The 17,645-nt window shown below is 43.8% G+C and overlaps 1 protein-coding gene across 1 annotated transcript; it reads right to left on the reverse strand.

Moving 5' to 3' along the window:
• Positions 1-3,370: 3,370 nt before the first annotated feature.
• On the reverse strand, positions 3,371-17,272 carry LOC125942857 (uncharacterized). The gene is made up of 4 exons (XM_049661105.1): positions 17,223-17,272; positions 16,822-16,909; positions 11,174-11,204; positions 3,371-3,594 (listed from the first exon to the last, which is right to left on the reverse strand). Exons 2-4 carry the CDS (start codon positions 16,894-16,896, stop codon positions 3,371-3,373), a joined length of 330 nt encoding a protein of 109 aa, XP_049517062.1. The 5' UTR covers positions 16,897-16,909; positions 17,223-17,272.
• Between the last annotated feature and the right edge of the window lie 373 nt (positions 17,273-17,645).

Below are 17,645 nucleotides of genomic sequence, written 5' to 3' on the forward strand. Positions count from 1 at the left end.
AGTGATATTTACACACGCCCTCAAAAAAGAAAGAAAACAATTCGCCTTTTGGAGGCCAGTTTACTGCGGCAGCAATCCACAAAAGATATTAAAAAATAAAAGTCTTCACAGTATTCATTGCCAATTTTTTCATTCACACACATTTTTCATTCATTGCACATTTTTTCGTGCATTTATATTTGAGTGTGTTAGTTTTCAATTGCACTCAAGCAAACTCAAACTGGATAATTTGCAAAAATAAAGTGTTATCTACCATTGATCGTTTTGTACCGATGATAAACATAGCGTCTAATAAGCGTTCACTGTAGTACAACGACTAACTTAGGTACCTGAGAACAAAAAGCGCCAATTCCATCGTGTAAAATGTACTAGCCGGGATGACAACTGGTCTCAATACTACCAAGCTAGCGCCGAGTACATTCGTGCTGTCACCAATACAAAAAACACTTTCTAGTAATGTTACATTACCAAAGTTAGTAAGAAAATGGTCCCACCCATAATTTGGTGAAACAGACGCTTGAAGATGATGGCATTAATGTCCCTCCAGATCGGTGCAGTGATTTAAATAACCTGTTTTCTAGAATATTTCAAAAACAACACTCTTTAACGCAGTCCCACACGTACCTGGTTAAAATTTCGAACTAATGGATCGAATCTTTATTGACTGAATTGGTGTTAACAAGCTAATGTATAGCTTTGCACCTTCTCCAGGTCCGGATTTGATATTCAAAAGTTCTGAAGTGTACAGGTGTGTGCTCAATCCTGCCCCAGTGACTGGACGTTAGGGCAGGTGATTCCAATCCAGAAGTCGGGTAATCTCCAATCCCCCCAAACTATTGTCCAATCGTGCTTACTAAGTAAGCATTTCATGCAAGGTATTTCAAAAATACATTATGGGGTGTACCATGCCAAAGCCACCATCTGATTTTGAGGAATGCCGTAGTTGGGGACTCCGGATCAATTTTGACCATCTGGGGTTCTTTAACGTGTACCTAAGTCTAAGTACACGCGTGTTTTCTGCATTTCACTTCCATCGAAATGCGGCCGCCGTGGATGCTTATTCACATGTTGTAAACATTTTAGAATCAAACTTATTCTTTAACTCCACTCAACATGGTGTTAGAAAAATATTTTCATGCGAAGCCCAGCTATACTTTCTTTTGCTGACTCCGGTATTTGGAAACATTGATTCTCTTTTTGATACTGACTGCATTTTTCTAGAGTTCGCTAAAGCTGCTTCTTATGACTTACTTTTTCTAAAGCTTAATAAATTACACTTTGAGGAAAATGTTCTTGCTCAGAAAAAAAGCTTTCTACAAGGTCGTTCACAGTATGCAGTTGCGAACAATTCTTCCTCCTGTGTACCTGTAACACCTGGGGTTTCACAAGGGTCTGCCTTTTGGCCTCTGCTCTCATTTTTATTAATGAAGTACCAGAGAGTTCACTTCTGTTATATTATTTGCATACGATTGTGTAATCTATCACAATATTACTAGCCCTGATGACTCCAGCAAACTACAAAATAACCTTGACAAAATTTCTGTGGTGTATAAACTGGCGCATGAATTAACATTAACAAATGTAAATCTATGCATGTATCTCATTTAACAGCAATGCTAACACACTTCCTTATTTAATCAATGCTACCACATTAGAATTGACTCCTACAAGTATCGTGTGCTTTAGATGACCAATAACCTTACATGGAACGTATACAGTGAACACGTGCTTAACGAATAGTGCCCTGGGGTACATACGCGGTAACTTTAAAACGGTACCAAGTGAACTTAAACTAACCTTCTACAAAACACTTGTTCGCTCTAAACAAGAGTATGCCGAAGCAAACTACTCTAATAAATGTCACCGAAAGTGTTCAAAATCGTGCTTCTCGTTTTCTACTATTTCATTATTCTCGTTATGACACTCTTAGGTCTCTGAAACTTACTCTTAGTCTGCCTGAACTCTCCTCCCGTCGTTAATGTGCACGTCTGTCATAAGACCTATAATTTCAACCCCACTCTAAATGAACTTATCACACGCCCGTCATACATATCATCCCGCTGTGATCACAAACGTAAAGTTCTTGTTTCTGGGGTTTTACGTGCAAAATACAGTTCTGCTTATGAGGCACGCCATAGTGGAGAACTATGGATTAATTTTGACCACCTGGGGTTCTTTTCCGTGCACTACAACGCAAGCACACGGGCGTTTTTGCACTTCGCCTCCATCGAAATGCGGCCGCCGCGGCCGGGATGCGATCCCGTGATCTCGTGCTCAGCAGCGCAACGCCTTAGCTGGCTGAGGCACCGCGGCTGGTAAACGTAAAGTTGGTGTACCGTCCTGTCAAACAAAGTTGTGCCAGGATTATTTTATTCCAAGAACAAGGCTGGATTCGAACCACCATCGCCAATTCCATCGCCGCTATTCCAGAAAATGCAAGCTTCAGAAGAGCCATAAACATCTTGTGTTAAAAGTTTATTGCTGCACATGTATGTGCTGTTCTTCATGTATTCGACTACTTTCTTCGGGCCAGGAAATTTATTTAATATATAAATAAAGCTTCTGTGACTGCGAAAGGCATGTCTGCACGTGTCTGTCGTCCTGAATGTACAGCGAAGACCTTTTCAAACTACATATCTGCACGGACTAGCGCACCTGTCTGCATCAACATGGCAACAGGCCCAGAAAACTCACTTTTCAGGAGCACATGTTTTTGTCTCGTTGGCATATGTCGTTGCATCGACACATGTGGCAGCGGCTTCCTGGGGCTCGTAGGCTTGATCACTTGCAAAGGGCCCCAACAACATGACATACCTCATTCACTGCGCTCTAACATGCTCTTGATTGCAATGCACTCCCGATTCTTACGGCCAGAAATAAAAAAATGCAGTGCCCTTGACTGTTAACTTTGTAGGCGTGAAAAATATGTGTTCTCAGTTCTGAGAAGAAAACTTATTGCGTCCGAGGCACAGTGGACAGGGTGGCACAGTGGACAGAGAACGCTGTCGGAGGCCTCCGTATTAGTACTACTGTATGAACTACCCGGAGCATGTCATACTCGCTGCCCTCCACGGCATGGAAGTACCTCATTTCTTAAATGCATTGCAAACAATTGCAGCGTAATGAACTAATATATTTATCAAACTAAAAATATCTGGGGCACACTGCATCGCACATATGTGACTGGTATGTAGCAGTGGAATCTCGTTGTTACAATTCTGCAGATTAAGTTTTTCGAGATAATACATTTCTTTTTCTTTTCCCGATAATACGATTTGTTTGAATAATATATTGGATCATACGGTTTTAGGATGATACGCTTTCTTTTCTGGTTCTCGTGCAGATCGTATCAACGAGATTGCACTGTATATTAAAAAACCTCACCGAGCCTGCCACATGGCAAAGAGCTGCCGACAGAAGGGGAGGAGTGCTGTGTTTCGCTGCAATGCCCGACTTCGTGTTGGGTACGTGCAGTCGAACAGGTCCGTGGCATGCACGGAATCCACGAGCTCGGAGAGGGAGTGTTGATGGGTGCCGGTGCACCAAATTGCTGCCGGCAAGGCTCCGACGCTGGTTTGATGACAGCACTGCCAACTGCGAGGGTCGACAGGTGTCAGTATGGCTCAACCGCAGAGGGCGTACAGGCAGTCTTAGGAGAATGCCTCACCGTTATAAAAATATTGACAGCAACTTACCTTAATGTTGTCGTGTAATGCATTCCATTGAAAGAAATATACAATCAGTCCATTCTAGTAGTACTATAACCAATGGTGCTGACGTGAAGGATGAGCAATGGAACGAAAATGGTAGGCATGAATACAGTGGTGTAGGTTGTAGAGAAAACGAGTAGCTGATAGTCTAGTTTAAAAATAAAAAAATCTAGAGGAATTACGTGCCAGAACGACAATATGATTATAAGGCACGCTGTAGTTGGAGACTCCAGATCAATTTTGACCTCCTGGGGTTCTTTAGCGTCCACCCATTGCACTGCACACAGGCGTTTGTGCATTTCGCCCCTATCGAAATGCGGCCGCCATGGCTGTAATTTGATGAAGCCCCCTCGAGATTAGCAGCGCAATGCCAAACCCCCTAGACCACCACGGCGGTAGATAGTGTAGTTGAGATTAAAGGTATCCTCACAGGGTTTGGGCATGTGCACAAACAAGTGCGGTGCTTAATCCCAGATTGGCAATCAGTTGGCAAAGCATCAAACTGATTCAATGTGCGAATACAGGTCAAATTTCAAAGGAAAGCCCACGTGCCCTTCCTGTAGAGGGAGCCCTGCTTCCTACTGTAGAATGAAGAACACATACTGTGTGGAACCAATTGATGTGAATTCGGTAAATCTTCCGGTGGCAGATTGCGCAACGCCGTCAGGGTGATTGGTTTTAGCATCCAAAATTTCAGACGTCTTTATACATTGGCTTAATGGGTTACCTATGTGGCGATGACGTGAAATTACGAAAAATCACGTGTCTGAAAAAGTGGTCGTCTGATGCATGTTTCTATATGTTGCACTGGCTTAAATGCACCAGCTCTTCTCGGCAAAATGCGCCTGGTCATCCTCGACACGGACTATGCCATCGCACATTGGCACTGCCAGATGGAAAACGGGAAACTCTCGAATACTGCTTCACTGTAAAACAAAAAAATATGCACGTGGCATGTCACACTACAGTCGAACACGGTTTATAACGAACTTGCCAGTTCTGCGAAATGCGATCGTTGTATCAGTAATTCATTATATATGGACTCGCGCTTAAATATGATAAAAAAGTAACCACACTGAAGCTTGCGTCAGCAGTTCCAATTCAGCAGCCACTTGGTCCAATAACGAGATTTTCAGTATCATTTTTGTTACCAGTGCATTCCGGCACGTTCCTGTCAACTTCCGTTGGAAACGATAGAACGAAATGTGGCGTTGTGCAGCACTTTCAAAATGGCTCGCGCTTCCGATCACTTGTCATTTCGAAACTACAAGTGCAGCCGCCATATTTCATTCGAGAGCGTTATATATTTTACTACCACCGGGACATGACTATTCTGCACATGAGAGCGAAGCCTTCTTGTTTGCCGGAAGTGTAAACTTCAGAAGCTCGTGCGGCAAGCTACCAGTCTGTGAAGGTCTCTGACATCATGGTCTCGACATTTCGACTGCGTACATCACTCTTATCAGCAATCGGCTACTTGAAATCGAAGAGCCACTGAACCATGATCTCCTGAGAACGACATAGTAACCACCAACCCTGTGCAGCATTGCGTGGCGTCAGCGCGTGGTTCAGCTTTCTCGGCAACTAGGGTCGCATCGACAGGAACGCTTTAGTGGCCATTTTTCCCATGGTGGAAAGACATAAATGGCCTTTCCAAATCTTTGACAGGCTTAATGCACGTGGTGCCGCATTAACAATAATGCGAAAACGACTGACGCCGTCGGAGCATCCGATATTGCACACTTGTAGCTAGGGACCTTTTGCTCTACGTGGCATGCCGCCGTACTAGAGGCATGCCTTGAAAACGCGTGACCACACGAAACCTTTTTCGCGGCTGCCAAAATCCGTGCAAGGGTGTCGCTCTCTCATCTTGAAGGCCGCAATAGCGTCGTGTTTGGACGGGAGCGGGGTGCGCGCAGCCGTGCACCCAGTTTCGTATGTGGTCTATTTTTTGTTGTAGCAGCCGGCCGATTTTTAAAAAATTCGTTATATCTGGAAGCAGTTTCCATAAGAGGGCCGGAAAATCGTAAATCCACTGAAATGTGGTCGTTATTGCTGATAGATCGTTATAAGTGGGTTTGACTGTACATGCATAAGTGAGAAAAGAGAGAACTAGACCGGAACTTAGCACCGCAATCTCTCCATGTATGCTAAAGCATGTTAGATTGTGATGACTGACGTCTTAGCAGCGGCGCGTACATGCTTTCCGGGCGCCCTTGCTGACTCACTTGTCAAAGTGGCGTTTCTATACCTCGTATCTCTTACGAACTTGCGATTTCATGTGCAGTGATGCACTAACGTCTGCTCTACACACCTACAGTTATCTGTTAATATCTCCAAAGTAGATGACCACACCTATAACACTTTAGAGAAATGAGTGACCAATGGTGGGATTGAACCACTCCCCTAATGCAGTAGCCCAACCCTATAACCTTTAGGCCACCATTGCACGCAGGCTTCTTTCATGCCAAAGTTGCTCTGAAACATAAGGCGCATGCATCAATTGCCAGTCTCAGATTATTCCCTTATGATGGCTAGCTCTTCGACTCTGCGTTAGATTGCAGCGCCTTTAGGTTTGAACGATATTTTCAGTTAGTTACCGACGAAGTAGTGACGTCAGTCTATATACAGTAGAACTTGTTGATACGATCCCCCTACGTACGATTTTCTGGTGCCAACGTTCGCGATAAAGAGGGCAAAAGGTTATCCAATATAGTTACGCTTCATTTTTACCGAATCAACCATTCGAGGAAAACAGGATATTTCGGCACCAATGTTCAGTACATTGCCAAATTTGCATAATGATAAATTTTTCGGCCGCTACATTTCATGTAAACAAGAGAAGGCGTGAGGTGCGCATGATGAACAGTAGCCCTCGCTGCATCAGCTCCCCTGCAATACTTGCCTGCCCAGCTCACGTGCAAACGTCGGCGCACACTCAGTTTCTTATTCCGGTACCAGCAAATCTCCTCCCCAGGTCAACGCACAGCACATTCACAGGTATCGCCGCTAACCCGATTGCGATAAGTATCTATCTTCACCTTACAGTACCTGGGGCGCAGTGCCATTAGAAGCAAACTGCACGCTTGAAGTAGGCGATAACCGAAAGCGCCGCCATTCCCTGCTGGAGGTGGCGCAACGCGGGCGTCACGTTTCACTCCGGCGGCAGCAGGCTTCATCGACCAGTTCTATTTTGTTTTGGTTTCCTGTCGCTGTACTAATACACTTCACAAAAGGAAAATAATAAAATGTGTCTCGGGAGACCGAAGCCCTACCAGCTCGACCTGCGCCGAGATCTCGTACTGCAACGATTCGCGCTACGCTTCACATTACGTAGATGTGAACCTTGTCCAATTGTCACTTACGTCGGGTCCTATGTTGTCTGAGAACATTTTTTTATCTTTTTCCCCCTAAACGTATGAATGAGGTTGTACTGTAGTACCAATGCATTAAAATTCCCAGCCAATGTGCCTGACCTCTCCACTGTATGGTTACGGTTGCCATCTGGCCCGATTTTCACCGGCACGGCCGGTTTCGCCTCCCCAGTTGCCAGTTTGACTTCCATACAAGCACGCCATTTGCAAGTGTTATGGTTCCTCCTAAAACGGAACTCTACCTGCATAGTATCATACATTGTACCTAAAATATCCTTGAATTCCTTACGCATATTGTCATTAGTATATACTTCAATGCATTCCCCAATTGTTCTTCGAAGGCTACAAATCTGGCTAACAAAAATACATTTGCAACAGCCCGAACGGTTGTAAAGCAGTACATCTTTTAAAGTCCTTCAGTATAGTTCAATCATACAGAGTTTTTACTCGGCATACAATCAACGTCCAATTTTTCGGACTCCCTAGGGGCCGCGAAAACGCCCGAAAAAACGTACGCATGCCTTTGACTGCTGCTGAGGCCTCAAATCACCACAGGCACTTCTAAAATAGCTCTGAAAGCCTGCCAGTAGACTTATTAGGGGTATCGTAGCTCGTACTGCGAGAGCAGACGGCGGTTGCTCGAGTGTATAAAGAATACATACAATGTCTTGTGACAATTCGCCTTCCCACTCTTGGTATGCTTAACCGCAACACTTCACGTATGCTTCATCGCGAAACATTGCTGTATGGAGGCGAAGCTGACTTTCGGGAACTGGCATTGTGCAACGCGCCGTGCTTTCTGAGCTTCCAAGACATTGGCAGGGATTTCACAGGCGGAGTCGGCTCCATTGCTAACAGCGGCGAATTGATCAATCAAAAACACGGCATCCAACAGAAAGAACCTTGGTAGCGAACGTTGAAGCAGCTAGGCCTCGCGTTGCTATGGTGGTTGCTACGACTGCCAACGGATCTGCGTGCGGCAGTCTGCATGCAGTCATCTTTTCCAAGCTAAATGCCTCAAAAATAAATGTTAGGTTCCGATGCTTGGCAGGACACGTGCGCTCGAACAGTAGGCTGTGCTGACATCTTTGACTGTCCTGGCCCAGCAAGATGTGGTGGCTTTGCTGTTGCTTTTACGTGTGTGTGTTTCCAATCGGACCAGTATAGCAACTGCTGCACCAGAGTGGCATCTTGTAGACCACTTCAAGTCCTACACAAAACAAAGTGCGTGGTGAGCTTCTTTGCACCGGAAGGTTTTCTAGTCGTGTCAATTGATGACCAGGTACCTGAGTGTAGAACCCAATTGAGATTACTTACGGTTCCCAATCTTGGAAAGGCCTCCTCCACTTTGTGCACATGTGCAGACTTCGTTCCCTGACATTACGTGGATTTGTCAAGTCAAAGTCACTGACCAGCTCATGCGGTTCCGATGCAACAACTCAATAAACTCTTGGCCTACCGTACGCATGCCTTCTAGTTAGTTCAACTGGTATAGCAACCCCACTGAAGTGTCTATGGTTCCTGGTTCAATCTGAAGACAAATGAGGATTTAAACTGTGGCACTTTCTTCTGGCAGAAACAACACAGGAATACCTGTGCAGTGTCCTAGCAGCCAACGTCTCCTTCAGCACACTATGAGGATACTTACAAATGAACTTACGTATTCACAAATGCATCTTCACTTGAAGCCCATGCTTGCCATGAGTGTGCTGAAGGAAACACAATGAGCGTTCTCAGCCCATTCACGGCAGGCGTCATTTAGATCAAGTCAAGCATGGGCTTTATGTTAAGAGGCATTTCTGAATAAGGGGGTGGTTCCATGCTTAAGGTTCTCAACAGTCTGGCTTGCTCTTTTACAGAAAAACAATGTCCACTTCTGGATTGCAGGCTAAAGTAAAACAAAGCTTGCAAGCTCAAGTAGCTGGTCGAGGCAACTTTCTGCCGAGAGAGACAAATGTTAGCCTGTACTCGCCTCTACTCAGCTCACCCAATAAGGCTTTCTTCTGGTAAAGAAAGTCCGTCAAGGTCTTCAATGCTCCGGCTCTCGCTAATGAGACATTACTCCAGCTCGCTGCTTAAAAGCCAATTGAATTGACATTTTTGACTGCGTAAAAAGCCTGATTTTATAAAGAGTGTATACAGAGCAACCTTCGTGCACAATTTTATGTTTTCCATACAAGTGGATGCATCACAAAGAGCTTGCAAAAATAAGCATTTCTGGAACCAAGACTGAAAAAAAAAATCTTGTGCACGTCCCATACACTGTAGGAATCGCATCCGAAGCTTAGTTGAGCATCACAATAAGAGAAATACAGCGAATTTTGGCAACAAGCATGTCCCGCAACCATTCAGAGCCATGGTGACAAATATTGAAGTTTAGAGTGTGTTGAAGCATAAACAAAAGGTGCAAGAACTCAATTTTTCATATGTCTTGAAAGGTCACAGTCAAACTCGGTAATAATGAACATGCTTGTGCGCTAGAAGTAGTTTGAAATATCACGGCATTCGACATACACTGAACTTGCCTGTAACAAGCTCAAACAAACGTTTGTGACGAGCTTGTTATGTATGAATTTGATATCTCTAGAGGAGTAGAGAAGCCAGAAAGGAATCGAAATATTGAAAACAAAGGTACGCATAGCAGGCAATAGCTTTGCCTGTGCTAAGAACAGTGTTCTCAGCGCCAGAAATTGTACCCTTCCCTCAATGTGCGCACAGTACTGCCGCGGCTACGCAGCTACTATGAAAGTTCGTTTGAAGCATTAGCCAAGGTCACTCTTCACCTGGCTGCACACACACAGATTGCAATACGCTGCATTGGTAATGCAAATATTGTTGTACCATTGTAGTTTTTGCAAGCTACCCTGCTAAAATCCCACAGTGGGGGGATTGCCGTATTAATACGTCAATATTCAGTTCATTATCAGGAAATTATTTTTATGAGCATATGTCAACCGCATTTGCATGTTAGATATATAGAGAATGTAGTACGTTATTCTGGTTCAACTGGCATACGCACTGCACATAGGGAGTCAAATTAAACTTCTGTGTCGCACGGGACGCCGCAAACATGTTTTGTGCTACTGAAAATGGAATTGGAGTTCAGCAAAGATGGTTGTGAAGGAATGACAGCGCAGATAGGCAACTCCTTTATCAGGCATAAAACTTCTGTATTCATTGTCAGCTAGCAGAGTGCACTCTCTTTTGCAGGTAAACTATTGCTATGCAATGCGACTCACGCGCCAAGCATCTCAAAGCATTAGCTTGCACGAGGGAATGCGGTAAGGGTATTGCTCTCTTCCCACGCATGCTCCTGCAGCCTGAAGGGAAGGGTATGGAGCTGCTGCACTGGAGGACACGGGTTTGAAACCCACGACTGGTTACGCAATGTTCTATTGAAAATCATTACTCGGCAAGATGAACTAAGACATTGCAAACCCTAAGGCGATTTGCAAAGCAAGCTTTGCTTTAAAAGTAGTCACCATTGCCGCTTAGCAGAAGCGATAAAAAATTAAAAAATCCGTAATGAGCACAGCGGAAAATTTTGAAACTGATGCGCTGCAATTTAGTTCATATCTCAAAACCATAAGGCACGTACATCACTGCTTAGATGTAATTTAAAGGATGGTAACAAAAAAATTCGGGAATTACCATTTCTGTGTAGGACTTGTCTGGCTTTTGTTGAGCTAATTCCCTTCATGGGCTTTGAAAGACCAACTAGCCCGACAGTTAGTACTTAACCACTCCTGAAGCTTTGCCAAGATTGCTTTAGCAGCACATACAGTGCTCAGAGAATGAAATGCCACAGGGAAACAAAGTAGAATACTCCTATGTGCATTTACTCGGCAGTACCATGTCATCTCGCTAATAATTTGGTCACTTAAGGTGGCGTGGACTGATCTACGTGTATGAGCAAAAATTACACCGATGTCTCGTGAACTGCCGACAACGAAAATAAAAGAATGCGCTCATTTAGCCCTACGCTTACTCGTTTCATTCCGTGAGCTCTGCGCTAGTAATTTATGACCACTTAATCCGGAGTGAAATTGTGTTGCAGTTGGCCTTCAAATAAAGTTTATGCACACTCACCAGCCCTCAGTTCAGTCCTGTCAGGAGTCACCTGGGAGAGAAAGGCAGGTAAGTGCTGAGAATTATGCACTGGCAAAAATAATACCACGAATTTTTTTACAGTCACACCTCGTTACAATGAACTTGCATTCCAAACAAAAACGTCTTTGCTATACAGTTGATTTCCGTTAATTTGACCTTGAGAGACCGACAAAACTTTCACAAACGGCTACATCTGAAGTGGAGCTTGTTGGCCGATATTTGACAAGCAGCAGCGCTAACAAGAGGAGGACGAAGAAAAGAGCATCGCAACACAGCGCTTGCGTTGCGATTCTTTTTTCTTCATCCTCCTCTAGTTAGCGCATCTGCTTGTCAAATATAAACTTCCGCCAACTTGATGAAGTTTCTCTACTACTCTGTGGTACAGCTTCACAATGAAAAAAGAAAAAAAAAGAAAGAAAAGAGGACACGAAAATGTGGCCAATCTCTTGAGCATTTTCCTTGTTTGTACATGAGTACTGAGCCCAGCATGTTTTTTTTCCTGGCAACTTTGTTTGGGCAATAATTTTAAAAAGCCATATAGATTGGACCGAAAATTCACTTAGCAGCTTTGGCCCCCCTTAAATGAAGAAAACTTGAAGGAATAGCTTAAGCTTCGACTTTAAGAGTGGAACGTGATAGCGGCACTGAAGGGCTGACCAACGACTCATACCCCGTAGGCAAGGAAAAAGGGGTTTGGTTTTTTTTCTAATACAGTCAAACTTCGATATAACGATCCTCGATTTACCAAAATTCGAGATGTAACCAAGTATCTTATTTCCGTATGTTCCGTTGAATTAACGAAACCTCGATATAACAAAAGTCTTGATATAACGAAGTTTGTCGCTGAAGTACCAATTTGTAATGTCGAGGTTTGACTGTATATTCAAATTACAATCCGTTGCTATCATGTCTCTAGGTTGTGTCCAAGTCGGACCTAACGAAATTTCTGATATTTTGAGAAATTCAATTAAGTAAGTAATGACTATGCACCACGCGGAGGGCCTGCGTGGTGGTGGTTTGAGATACTCTTTTTGATGGAAAATTCTGCCGGTGGCGGACGCTGACAATGCATTTTCTGCGACACGGGGCCCTTAACGCTATCGCATTGTAATCATCATTGTACGCACAGCTCTTCATTGAAGGTGCGAGCTGCTGCGAAGACATAATTGCTTTCCTTAGTGTATGCCTGGGGCAAGCAGGAACCTAGCTTTTCGATCGTTCACTTTGCCTTCTACGTCACTGAGGAGGCAGTGTTCCAACGGCTCTCCTGCCTCGCCAAGCAGACAACAGCTGACGAAGGCACGACACCAGCGAATCACGAGAGTGCAAACTAACATTCGTAAAGCGAGATGCTTGTGGGATCCCAAGCCGGCATGTACCAGGCAACACCATCAAGTGCGCGAGTTCCAAGCTGGACTAGTAACGATGCAGGCGACAAGACGAGCAAATCTTTTTTGTTTACATCGCTTATTCCCCATCATGTGCTCTTTGCCATAATGAACACCAACTACTTTGTGGATCTAGAAACTTCTGTCTGGAACATTTGAGTGGCCCGGTTCACAAGAAAATGAATACTCGGTTGTAGGCATGGTTCTATAGCTTATGGAGATTGTGCATCCTCACCCTTGCCCCTGAGCCCATGCGCTGTCAAGTAAATCAAACAGCAACACTTAATGTCACTTTATTTGCACCGCCGCACACAAGTCGTGCGTGATAGATAGACGTCCGGATCCAGCAGGCCAACTATTATTGCGAAGCATTCTTGTCCGAGTCCACATAGTTTTTTGTCATGTATTTGGCCTCTTTTGCGAAGCTGCCAGTAAAAAGAAGGAACCCATGGTTTGGATAGTCTTCGTAGATGCATTCTGCCTGAATTAAATTAAAAGCTTTGTGCTTAAAAATGCGTAGAACTGCACAAGACATCTGTGCCTCTTGATAAGCTGCTTTGCATCAAAGGCTGGGCACCCTTGCTCTATATTTATGGTTGCATTTGTAATAGTCCAAGCATGAATTCCATTCTGGATGCGTTGCAGAATGGTCAGTGCGCTCGCTGCGTCCTAGGCACCTGCTAATTTCTAGGGACACACATACCTAGTGCACAGGTATGCGCTCATACTACATATATACCGTATAGACGCCTGTAAGGGCCGCACACCCAACTTAGTAGCCCAAAATTTGGAGAAAAATTTGCAATAGAGAAGCAATCGCGTTCGCTACCCCGATTCCACGCTCGAGCATCGGCGAATTTTTGCGAGCTGCGTACTTCCGCATGCCACTACTAGATGGCGGGAGCCAGGCCGTGCACAAGTCACCGGCTGCGCCACCAGGATTTCAAATTATGTAGCTAACATCTTCGCCTTGGTACATACAACTCATGCGGACCTCAGTTCTCATATGACATACCAAGAATGAGTTACCACCTATCCCTCAATTTTACAATTAATGTTCATTTCGCTATAAAGTCCAAACACCAAAAAACCATACGCGACTATCGTAAAGCTATCTTCGTAGCAATAAATAAGGAGCTGTCTCATTTCTATGATGATCTTGTTAAAAATTTCGATGCTCGTTCAGTATAGTTTAACTGGGATTTGTTTGCCCGTACAGTTCACAGAATACCTGAGAAAAACATCCCTAACTGCACAATCACTTCAAATGCGCTAGCGTCACGGTACTCCGGTTATCTAAAGCATTTATCCAGCCGGAAAAAGTGCTTCTATCACTTAACGAAATCATCCCCTTCTGATGCACACTGGGCAGCTTATAAATCCACTTCAGATATCTATATAGCAGCTGTAAAAACTGCTAAAGACAACTACTTGTCTAGTAAACTACCTGAAATACTAAAAACAAAAATCTTAAAAAGTTTTGGCACAGAATACACCCAACAACTACTAACAATGCAACAACTTCTGTTTCATTAGAAGACTCCTCTGGAAATGCTGTTTCGAAGAACATATGGGCGACCATTCTTGATGATTCATTTACAAGTCAGTTTTCTAAAACTGGCAATATTGATCTTCTTATCGCATACCAGTACAAATACTTGCCAATGCATCCTGTGGTTGTTCAGGTGCCAGGAATTAACAATAGTTTACAGTATCATTCATCACCTGGCTATGACTGCAGTAACAGTAAATTCATTAAAGCACTATCCTCTTTAATTTCATGATACTGACTAAAAATTTTCAACAATCTCTGAACTCATGTACGCTTCCAAAGGAATGGAAAATTTGGAAGGTGGTTCCAATATTTAAATCTGGCCCCAGAAACCCCCTCTTAATTATCAACCCATATCCCTTACAAGTAATAGTTGTGAATCATTCGAGCATGTAGTTTTCATGAATCTGGCCAGCTTTCTAGAGTGCAGCATATTTTACTACCGCACAGCATGGTTTTGGAAAATAATTCCTGCAAAACTCAACTGGTAACTTTCACTCACCATCTGCATCGCATTCTGGATCGTTCATCCTGCGCTGACTGTCTTGGATTTTAGTAAAGCATTTGATAAGGTATGTGATAAACTACTACTTTTTAAACTAAGCTTACTAAATATCGACCCTAACCTAAAATGAATAGAGTATTTCCTTACTAACCGCTTCCAATTCGTTACTGCTCATGGTCGTAACTCTCCACACTCTGAAGTTCAATTAGGTGTGCCACAGGGGTCTGTGCTGGGACCACTATTATTGGTTATCTATACTAATATCTAACTATTACAATATCCCCTAACATACATCTGTTCGCAGATGATTGTGTTATATTCCGGGAAATTAAGAACACTAATGAAACAAACTGGAATAACCGATATTCTAGTTGACATTAGGCGGAAAAAATGGAGCTGGGCAGGCCATGCAATGCGTAGGATGAATAACCCGTGGACCATTACGAAGTTTAGTTACATGACGACGGGCCGTATACTATGCGATATCTTTTATCGTCTGCGATGGCTCGTCGAATACATACCGCTTAGGGCCAATGGACAATGTCTTGTAGCGCAAGGAAAATTTTGTGGCTGTAGTTTTGGCAAATGTAACGAGGTGCTTTCCTGCGTTTCGGACAGGGCGTGAAAAGTCCTCCCCATTGCCGTAATCAGTCCCTTTCAACTTACAGCCATTTGAAAGGATAAGCTTTAAAAAATGTAAATTGAACTATTATTGGGCGAACACGCCCAGCAGAATGGCGCCCATACAGGTTGTTACAAATAAATGCACATTGTCAAGAAAACAAAAAATACAAATTGTCAAAACAGTAGTACATGCGCAGAGACATGTGTCATCAGCACAAACTGAAACGTCAAATGTTGTAGGAGAGAATAAAAATGCTTTTTTTTGTAGCGTGTAATAAGCGAAACACTCTCAGATGCGAAGTATACTATAGAATATATATTCAAAAATCACAGCATATCCACGAGGTGAATGATGGCTACATACTACATCGGAGCAAGGACAGACCCACGCCCTAAGGAGCTTCGCCCCTAAATGTCGTGCATTTGATAAGCAAGCATTTGGAAACCGTAGTCAATACGAGCCCTATGGACCTGGTAGCGTACATTTCTGAAGCTATAGCTTGCGTGTATATGAACGTATCTTTCTTTAATTTATAGTTTATTTTATCTAATAAGGTTCTTAAAATGGAGGACTAACTCTTTTTTGATAGAGCGGGTAGATAGTCACCAAAATAAACTGCCCGAATGACGATTAAATATTCTGGGTATTATGCACATTCATAACTGCTGTGTATAACTGCATTTTCTACAGTATTAAAACGTTCTTATGTTCGTATATGAACAGTGCAACCCCGCTCAAGCAAACACAAATAGAAGGGGGAATGAATAATGAAAAAAGAAAGCTGTAACCTTACAGTAAGTGGTAATGTATTTTACGCCTGCACTGTTTCAGTTTCGGAATAGGGCGCTTATTACTTGTCAACAAGCGTGCATTGAGAGAATGCAACAGCTATGTCCCGGCGCTCTTTCTTTTTGCTCGAACCTTATCGATATATCTATCGATCACAACCTCGCGAAAAACAGCACGAATGGCGTTTTTCTTTATTATTCCTCTTTCTTTAACGACACCAGATGCTCGTAAGCGGAGTTAAGCAAGCAGACTACGTTGTTGTGTTGATATGATGCGATACCTGCTGGCACGCGTACCATGTTAAGTCTACCAACCCTTCGCGGGCATTTCTACTCCGTACCCATAAAAATCGCAGTCGACGCTGTGGAAGCTAGGCAAGATGTTCGGTCAAGAAAAGTTGTCACTCCACGCGTTGCGTCGACGCTTCGCTGCGCGCCAACAGCGTTCGCTCGCGCGAGCATGCACGTGAGGCTCCTCGCGACGGGTTGCGAATAAAAAAATTCGAAAAGAGCGAGAAAAATTAAAATGATCTAAAAGAACGCATTAGCAGCCGTATACACGGTGTGTTTGTTTCAAAGGATTAAAACTTCTTTCATTCAATACTGAGCCTGTATAAAAAACAGTTGCCAACAAACGTCAAGAAAACGTCGAACTGTATCGAAGTGCGAAGCCACTGCAAGATGTCTCCCTAGCCTCCACAGCGTTGACTGCTTTGTATGGAGCGGAGTATATGTATCACGATGCGACGTTCGGAGCAGTCGCACTCACCTCTAGGACGGGGCGTTCGTGGGCGGCCTCGTGCTCCTCCCGGGCTTCCTGAAGAGATTCTTGCTGCGACGCCATGTTTCGGCTGCGACTGAGAAGAGATAATTAGCAGCGTAAACTATTCACCTATATCGCGCACTGATCCCTCTTTGTTTCCTCTGTTACCCGCATATCCAGCACTGTTCGTTCTTTCGTTTGTCTCGTCTAATATTAGGGTGTCGCAATTTGCTATGGCTGCTACCCGGATATCGACATGAGTCACCAACTATCAGAAAAACAGCACGGCTCGTCAGGCATTGCTGCTGTCGGGGCACATACTTATACGCTGGTGGTTTTCTATGTAGTTTGGATAATGCCGTGCAAGCCCTCTCTCTGAAAAGGGTGGTCCAAAAGAACGCACTTACCTGTAACGGTGACCGTCGCGGGTGCTCGTTCTTCTTCTGCTTCTTCGTCGCGTTCTGCATGGTCACGTGCTCAATTGCAACGCGAGAGCGCGCGAGGGCGCGTGGTGGTTCTTGCTGGCCGCGGTGCCAGCGAAAGTTAACGTGTTCCAAATTGCTTCGGGAAAGAGAAACAAAAAAAATGGCTCTTCTCTACTACCGTCACAGCAGAGAATTAAAGAGCCCGTATACAAAAGTTACGCAGGCGGTTACGCTTAATACAGGCAACCTCTCTGTTGAGATTATAAACGCTCGAATTCTGTTTCTTTCAATGAATAAGTACGTGCTCTTAGAGAAATGGATGCGGGTTGAAAAATATACTTTCGTCTACTCACAGTTATACACTAGCTGTATTGTATAACGTGCATCTCATAGTCCCCTTTTAAA

This window comes from Dermacentor silvarum, chromosome 2 (assembly GCF_013339745.2).
Source record: "Dermacentor silvarum isolate Dsil-2018 chromosome 2, BIME_Dsil_1.4, whole genome shotgun sequence".
Lineage (NCBI taxonomy): Eukaryota > Metazoa > Arthropoda > Arachnida > Ixodida > Ixodidae > Dermacentor > Dermacentor silvarum.

Excerpts from the sequence above, each read along its gene's own strand:
- LOC125942857 (XM_049661105.1), bottom strand. The coding sequence starts at position 16,896 with ATGGCGTCGCAGCAAGAATCTCTTCAGGAAGCCCGGGAGGAGCACGAG. Across the intron at positions 11,205-16,821 it reads ACGAACGCCCCGTCCTAGAG|GTGACTCCTGACAGGACTGA; the intron begins GTGAGTGCGACT and ends TTTCTCTCCCAG. Across the intron at positions 3,595-11,173 it reads CAGGACTGAACTGAGGGCTG|TTGGCAGTGCTGTCATCAAA; the intron begins GTGAGTGTGCAT and ends CGACCCTCGCAG.